The sequence below is a fragment of the Glossina fuscipes genome, unplaced genomic scaffold (assembly GCF_014805625.2).
Source record: "Glossina fuscipes isolate IAEA_lab_2018 unplaced genomic scaffold, Yale_Gfus_2 85184, whole genome shotgun sequence".
NCBI lineage: Eukaryota > Metazoa > Arthropoda > Insecta > Diptera > Glossinidae > Glossina > Glossina fuscipes.
The window spans coordinates 2978-11406 of record NW_024004816.1 but is presented as its reverse complement, the minus strand read 5'-3'; the positions used below and the strand labels follow the sequence as shown (position 1 = coordinate 11406).

Sequence of the window (8429 nt, the reverse complement as noted above, 5' to 3'; positions counted from 1 at the left end):
GAGTTGCTTTGATGATAGCATTTCAAAAAAGTTCAAACAAAGAAAAATGCGAAGGAGCTTAAGCAAGTCGATAAACCCATAGTCTTATCTTCATAGGCTGAGTTTAATGAAAGTAAAGTTTATGGAAATAGTGTTGGAAAAATTTAGGTTTATCTCTCTTTATAAAGCCGAAGGCGAGTGAATAATACCATTTAACTAGGAAGGGGACACGAAGGATGCACTTAGGTCATTTTAGTGAAGGCACGGTTAACAGTAACTATCTGTTTTCAAAAGTGGCAAAGAGATTAGTCTGTTACTGTCGGCGAAAACTTTTAATATTTCTGTCAAATTTGTCGATGATATCTTCGTTTTCTTGCCCAGGAGAGTGTCAGCAATATCCATCTAAAATTGATTCAAAATTTGATGCTGATCAATAATAAGTATATAAGTTAAAAGGCGTTTGAAGTGTCGTCTTGCAAACGTTATGACAATCCTTCGAGTTGGAAAAAGTGGGTCGATCCGCATTATTTTCAATTGCTTTTTTTCTTGTGACGTCAAAATATCTCAAAAATTGCAACCTGAACAGACACCAGATGGACAGACGGACAGATGCACAGCCGAACAAGCAAGCTTAGATTGATTTGGAATTTTATCTTGAATCAAAAGGTTATGTTAATTTCCTCTAGATGTTACATACGTCCGCGCAAACTCAATGTAGCCTGCAATACAAAAGGTATAGGGAACAATAATGGGGCAAAACTTTCTTCTTAAAACCTTTCTTTCTTTTGAATGACCAGTTATCCAGGGGATGTCCTCCACGCGTTGGATACTAAAAATGTAGCTAAAAAGATTCTTCTCAATTAATTGATACGCCATTTAATTTCTTTTATATAAGCCGGATATTTGGAAAGTGGGGTATGTCCATTTTTAATTGTTGCGAGGATTTTAAAGTTTTGCATTTCAATAAATTAAAAAACAATGGTAAGATAAGCTAATAGAAACATATTTTGAAATTTAGTACTCCATTGTGCCTGCGGTGGTGGCTATAGAGAAGAAAATTTATTTTATATTTGCATGAATTCGCCTCACTTTGAAAATTAATGAATTATTGCAATCGCTACTCAAAGGGATGTTTTAGTTGTATCAGCATGCCTTTTTTAATTAAGACACTACAATTAGACCCACCATTAAGTGCTCTACATCACTTCGTTCAATGCAGCTAAGTGAGGCGCTATATGGGAAGTGGGCAAAAAGGTGGTCCGATCCGAATCATTTTCAATAGCGCTCGTCCTTGAGCCAAAATACTTCAGTGCTCGATATTCATTAAAATATCTCAAAAATTGCGGCCGGCAGTTAGAACACAAAAACCCAAGACGAACGGATGGTGAGACGAAACGTAAATCAATTCAGAACATAGTTCAGAATGATACCATAATAAAAGCAGGATATATCCTATGTAATTCTGAGTATTGCACACTTCCGGCTCATAAATTGCCTTAAGCTGATAAACACTCGATCGCCCCGATGTAGAGGAAATATTCTTACTTTTTCCCCACTGCCTTCAATGCGTAATGCTAACCCATTAGTGACTTTGGTATAAGTCAAAAGAATATAAAACCACAATTATTTAGCAAGTGAGAAATTATTTCCATTAAAAGCAAATAATACCGATGCAGATTTACGTGTAATTCAAAATTTTTCAGTTTTTAATTGCTTAAGAAAAATTAGAAACGCATAACTATTAATTAACCTTAACGGGTAAAAATTTACATATATATGTAAGTAAAATTTACTTGTGGACTGATTGACTCAACAATAAGAAGCAAATTTCCATTTCGTTAAGATCTTTGAAACAAAAGAGATAAACACAAATAATGAAATTCTTTGTAATAATTGTTTTGATGACAAAAGTGGTTTTCGCTCAGATCCATGAGACAAAACAATCGGAAGCTTTGAAATATCAGGCTTATTACTTATGTGCAGACCAAGCAAGGATAGGTAGCCAACTCAATCCAATGATCAGTGGAGGGGCGTCAGACGAGAATATAGCCAAGACAGTTTTCGAACTGAAAACCAATGATGAAGACGATCACATAACATCGCACTGTTTCTATTTTTGTGTATTTGAGCATATGGCATTAATAAGCAATCCCGGTGCAGTGCTGAAACCGAATAAGAAGACAGTTGCCTTTGGTAAAAAGTTTGACAAGCGCGCAGCGAAGAAGTGCTTGGATAAAGATGAAATGAATTTATGCAAAAGAATTGATTTTTTCTTCATGTGCCTTCTTGACCTTTATCCTTAACATTGGCGGAGGTAATATATTGTTGCTTTGTTTAAATAAGTAAATATATAATTGTAAATGTTATTATTGTTTTTATCAAAAATAAATTCAATTTTTTTTCACCCGGCGAGAAACTTTATCTTTGCTTCATTACTTGCAAAGCGAAAAAGTACTTTTGAATCAGATGTTCTGGATTAAACTAGCCATGATTGTTCCATGTTCCATGAGGTGAAATTACAAACACAATACCTGTAAAATTAATTGTAAACGCATTAATTGCAAAGATACCTATGAAACTGAAATGATTCAATTACAGCAAATAATTATCTAGAACAAGTGTATACAAGAGAAATTTTACAAAAATATTGAAGACATCAAATGTCAGGTTGGTCCCAATTTCCAACGATATGCACGCTTTTACAGTTTGTTTAGGTGAATTATCCTTTACATATATGCGCCCGCGGTCGCAACGTATAGTTCACATTATTTTCACTAATGATTTTAAGCAAACTTTACTTTTGCTTTGGTTTTCTGTGTACACGGAACAATAACTCCCCCACGGGGGCAAATATTTATTAAACAGAAAGAAATTCGTGGCGAATTTAGAGTTGAAAAATTACTAAGACAGAATGCAAAAAATTTATACACGATAGTTAGTCGGACCGACCGGAATCGTTATTGCTTGGAAAATTTATATATTTGTATATTTATATATTTATATATTTCCCTATCGACGAAAACATTACAAGCATTATATTATGCTTTTTTTGAGGCATATCTAATCGCTAGCTCAACTTAAGAGAAAATTGCAGGAAGCAAAAACCGGTTTTTTTTTTAAGGTTTTGAGATCCTTTAAGGCTTTCAAAGGACAAATAAATACGGATCTATAGATCCAATTAAAAAGCGGCAGTCCGCGAACGATGCTTAACTTTTCATACTTCTATCAAATATTTCTTTTTCAAACAGCAAGAGAGGGCTTCTGATTGCTTCCAATTTTTTCATCAGATCTTTGCTCTCATAATTGGGACAGTCTTTATAACTTTTTATGTAAACTTTATTGCTAGTTGTTAGGCAGGCCTTTATCGCACCGTAACCGCGAACTTAGTAAGCGTCGCAAGATTCACTATAGTATGTTAAGCCTGTGATCAAAACCAGCATTGCTGTTACATTGACCAATTAATTAATCATCTGATAATTGGTAAAAGTTGGTCCGCGAATTCAGTGTCAAGCAAGGCTTGCAATGCGTAGACAATGATTTCAGCACCACTATGGTTCGGAATAATAACTAATATCAATCAACACCTTCTCTTTAAAATATACAAAATATTTAATAACTTTCTAAGGTCTTAAAGGCATTAAAAATGAGAAGAACCGATTCCGTTAGGTGGTTGCGACGTCTTTTTATTAAAAGAAGAAACTTGTTAAACACCTTATTATATAAAACAATGTATTTATCTGACTATCGGATAATCCGGTGGATAGGATATCTGGCATAAAGACAGGAGATACAGATGCCTCTTGTATTCTATAAACAAAAAAAAATAAAGAAATATATTTAAACTATATTAAGGTAGATTTTTTTGGGAAAGGATTTTTAATACGTAAAAAAGAAATGAATAGAAGCTATGTATAACAAATATTTTACCTCGGCATGTTCTTACTCTCTCTTCATTCGAAATACGGTTTAGATGCACTATAAGAAGTGAACACTTTAGGAATGAATGATACGATTTTCCTTTGTCAGCCCATCCGTCCGCCTCTCGTTCAGCCATCAGTTTTTCGAAATATTAGAAAATCGAAGTAAACATATGTAATTTCTCTGTTTGCAATGTATTACAACACGTTTATCTTGAACCTGGATCTGATCGAAAACATAATTCCGGGAGGCTTTTACCACAGAAACTTCCTGGGGGCATTTTATATTGTACCTTTAATAAAATTTATCCCCAAGACAGTTGTGTTTTGCTTTCTTAATATTGTGTTACTCAGATGAAACGCAGACCGTATAAAATTATCATAGTTCCGTAGATAAATTATGGCGACAGCACAGTCCATCGTCAGTAGTTGATTCGTCGAATTTTTACAAAAGAAGAAGAAGGTTTAACTAACTCTTGGCAAGCGAGCAATTTCAATTTCTAAAAAAAACTTTCGACATTAAGTACAAATAACTCTGACGTAGACGTGAAAGTTTGTTTTAAAGCTTTTATTTTCTTAAACAAAATTAGAAACGCATAAATAATAAATTACCCTTAACTGGTAAGAATTGAATTAATACGCATCTATAATATTTTTTTTATAAGTAAACATTAGCTATGGACTTATTTAACAATACGAAGCAGATTTCCATTTCTTCAAGTTCTTTCAAGCAGAAGCGATAAACGAAAACGATAAAATTCTTCATAATAACTTTCTTGACGACAAAATTTGTTTCTGCCAAGACTGATAAGGCGAAATACTCGAAAGCGTGAAAATATCACGCTTATTACTTTTGTGCGGACCAAGCAAGGATAGACCATGACCTCAAAGGCCTCGGATACGGACTTCACTAAGAGAGTTCTCGATCACCTAATGGCGCACTGTTTCTATCTTTGTCTTTAGTCAAATCGCATTGATAAGCAATTCCGGTGGAATGCTGAAAAAAGGTATAAAATAGTCGCCTTTGGTAACAGAATTAACAAAAGGATAATAAAGAAGTGTATGGGTAAAGATGAAATGAATTTAATGAATTGATTGAATTGATTCGTTCATCATGCGTCTTTTCCACCTTTATCGCCTACGTTATTAAGGACACTATATTGTTTTTTTAAGTAGATGTATATTTACAAAAGCTATTTTTATGAAAAATAAATTCAATTTATTTTAAAAGCCTCTGCAAACTGCGGAGAAACTTTATCTTTGCAAATGCAACACGGAAAAGTTTTTTTCTCCATTGAAGTAACCAAAACTGTTCCACTTGTAGAAATTACGAAAACAAAACTGTAATTACTAGGCGGGTAGAATATCCTCTCCGCTGACATTGGTGTTGCATAGAATATGTCTGAGGCGTTGATAAGTTTCAGTTGTGTCTAAGCTGTCGTCCAATGTATAGGAAAACTTAGGGACGTGGGTCCCAGCTAGCGGCATCTGTCAGTTCTCAACTTGATTAAACGTGGAAAAATGCAACTGAAGCTGAGGAAGTGATTAAATGGCCTAAAAATGGAAACGCAATAAACAAAAAATTGTTGTCCGGAAAACAACGCAATTCGTACACGTCCATCAACTTAAAATTTGCGCCGGATGATTCTCTCTTGATTGGAAATTTATTCTCCACTTGTGTGTGTATATTTTCTCCTATTATTAGGCGATTTTAACTGCGAACGAACGAATTTGCCTTCTAAGGAACTTTCAGGAGATTTCGCCTTTACTTTCTGTTAAACTGTTGCGAGTTGCGGATGTTTTCCATTTACCTATCTTTACCAAAAGAGATCATTTCGATGCCCCCTCTTTGTAAAATCGCCATAATTACGTTTAGCCCACGTTGTCCGATCGATTAAAAAATGGTTGTCATTTGTCCATATCCACGCCCACAATGTACAAAAAAGTTTTCTATCTTTTTTGTCAGTAGATTTTTATGCCGTGAAAATATTTAAAAACACGCGTTACCGACGGGTTCTCTAAGCTCATCTTGTACGTCATGTTGTCGAAAATTTTTTTTTCTTATGGTCTACAAAATGGAAGATCACATTTAAGCCCCTAATTCTTCACAAGATCCAAATAATTCCTTTTGGTAGAAATAGCTATATGTCGCCACTATTTCGGAAGCTTGAGCAGGTAGAAAAAGATTGTACCCACAAAATGTTGGAAAATGAACTGCGCATGCCCATCTTTTTCAAGATCTAAAAGTAGAAGGCATCGAAATAGCGTACTCGTTGCATCGAGGGTGCAGCTAGTACTTTGTTTTTTGGTTTTTGCTAAAAATGTCCACATATGATGTAGTTTGATATTGTACAATCGACATATGAAAAATCTAAACGAATTGTTCCTTAAGTCCTCTCTTCTCTTACACGATCCAGATTTTCGAAGATTTCTCTTGATAAGTTCCACACTTACGTTTCCGTTAATAAAAGTAATTATGGCTGATAGAAGTCGACGTATATACGGCAGAAAATGTAAGGCAAGAACTGGAAACTTAGGGAAAAGGCTTCGTGTAAAGCAAGAACACGAACAAATAAGAAAATGTGTAAAATAAGAGCAAATTAAATTTTCTCGTAATTTGATATAAGAAAGAAAATGAAGCGATTATGTTATCTTTCTATTCTCTTCGATAAATTTTCACTTTCCTCTTCATTGGATGTCATATCGACTTTGAGCTAATTTAAAAAAAAAAAAACGTGTTTTTTGATTTTGTTCGAGAGTAATAGAATATAATATTTTAATAACAAAATAAAATATATTCTAAAATTGAATTCAAAATTTTAATTTGTGAAAAAAGTGCAAATAAGTCAAACTACACTGAACTTTGTTTTATACGAAGTCCGGAAAATTCTCCAATAATATTGAAAGGTTTACGGAAATTGTTTGATTGTGTGCGGGAAATTTCTACTCCTTCCACACTAAAGAAGAAAGCAAAAAAAAAACAAGAGCTGGATGACACCAGTAGTGAATATCTTAGGGTAAACGAACACAAGCTTATTATGTGCTGAAAAAATAATTAATATCATTGCCTAAAGTTTTTTATTGGTAGAATTGTGTCTAACAAACCTTAGCTTCGTCGGAATTATCTTTTTCAATGCCATTACAGTGAACGTCTGTAATTATGCTCGGATCAAATTTTCGAGTTGGTGAAAAAATTGGTTGTGGTAATTTTGGCGAACTGCGATTAGGCAAAAATGTGCATAATAATGAACATGTAGCAATAAAAATGGAGCCAATGAAATCGAAGGCTCCTCTACTGCACCTAGAGTATGAGTTTTATAGACAGTTAGGATCATGTGATACTCAATGTTGTCCGGAAGGTATACCTCGCGTTTTCTTTCTAGGCACTTGTGGTGGCCGATACAATGCCATGGTTTTGGAATTATTGGGGCCATCCTTGGAAGATCTCTTCAATATGTGCAAGCGGAAGTTTTCCCTAAAGACTGTAGTGATGATATGCAAACAACTTCTCCATCGGATCGAATATGTTCATAGTCGAAACTTAATATATAGAGATGTTAAACCGGAAAATTTTCTCATTGGTAGACGATCAATGAGGCGAGAAAAAGTTATATACATTGTTGATTTCGGTTTGGCCAAAGAATATATTGATTTAGATACAAATAATCACATACCATATGGGGAAAATAAATGCTTAACCGGCACCGCACGTTATATGTCGATAAACACACACGCGGGCAAAGAGCAATCAAGACGTGACGACTTAGAAGCATTAGGTTATATGTTTATGTATTTCTTAAGGGGTTCGTTGCCGTGGCAAGGCCTCAAGGCCGGTACACTCAAAGAACGTTATCAAAAAATTGGCGAAACTAAACGGGCAACACCTATTCATGTGCTTTGCCATAACTATCCTGAGGAATTTTCCATATATTTACATTACGTCAGACGTTTAGATTTTTTCGAAACGCCTAGTTATGCCTTTGTGCAAAGACTGTTTCAAGAATTGTTCGACCGCAAAGGCTTTGTGGACGATGGCCAATTTGACTGGACAGAGAAAGCAATGTCGACACCGGTCGGATGTTTGCAAACTGGCTATGACTTAAACATGTCAACAAATAAACATCGTAAGAATGCCGCTAAAGGAGGTGTCGCTGCATGGCGTAGTGAACCAAAACGAGGATCTATGCTGGGCAATTTGAAGTCAACCGACAGGCTCGCCTTAGCCCAAGTTGTTAATTCGACAAATGTTGACGATCCTAGTGCTGATCCTTCGAACGCTCCTGTCACACAACAACCAGAAGTTGAACTAGTAGACGAAACAAAATGTTGTGGTTTCTTTAAACGAATGAAGAAGAGATCATCCCGACAAAAATAACTACATGGCGTCAAATGTAGACCAGAACGCGAAGCAGTTACCTCTTGCGCGCTATTTAACGTTCAGATTCGAACGGCTTAGCCTTTTAAATAATCCTCGACAGAATTACATGAATAAACAACGCTACTGCATATGCTGGCTTTGTCCTCCATCCGCGC

At 35.1% G+C, this 8429-nt stretch overlaps 1 protein-coding gene across 1 annotated transcript; it reads left to right on the top strand.

The window, feature by feature from the left end:
• The first annotated feature begins 7050 nt into the window (after nucleotides 1-7050).
• LOC119644078 (casein kinase I-like) lies at nucleotides 7051-8271 on the top strand. The gene has a single exon (XM_038043602.1). The coding sequence runs from the start codon at nucleotides 7057-7059 to the stop codon at nucleotides 8269-8271; it is 1215 nt and encodes a 404-aa protein (XP_037899530.1). The 5' UTR covers nucleotides 7051-7056.
• Nucleotides 8272-8429: the final 158 nt, after the last annotated feature.

Excerpts from the sequence above, each read along its gene's own strand:
- LOC119644078 (XM_038043602.1), top strand. The coding sequence starts at position 7,057 with ATGCTCGGATCAAATTTTCGAGTTGGTGAAAAAATTGGTTGTGGTAAT.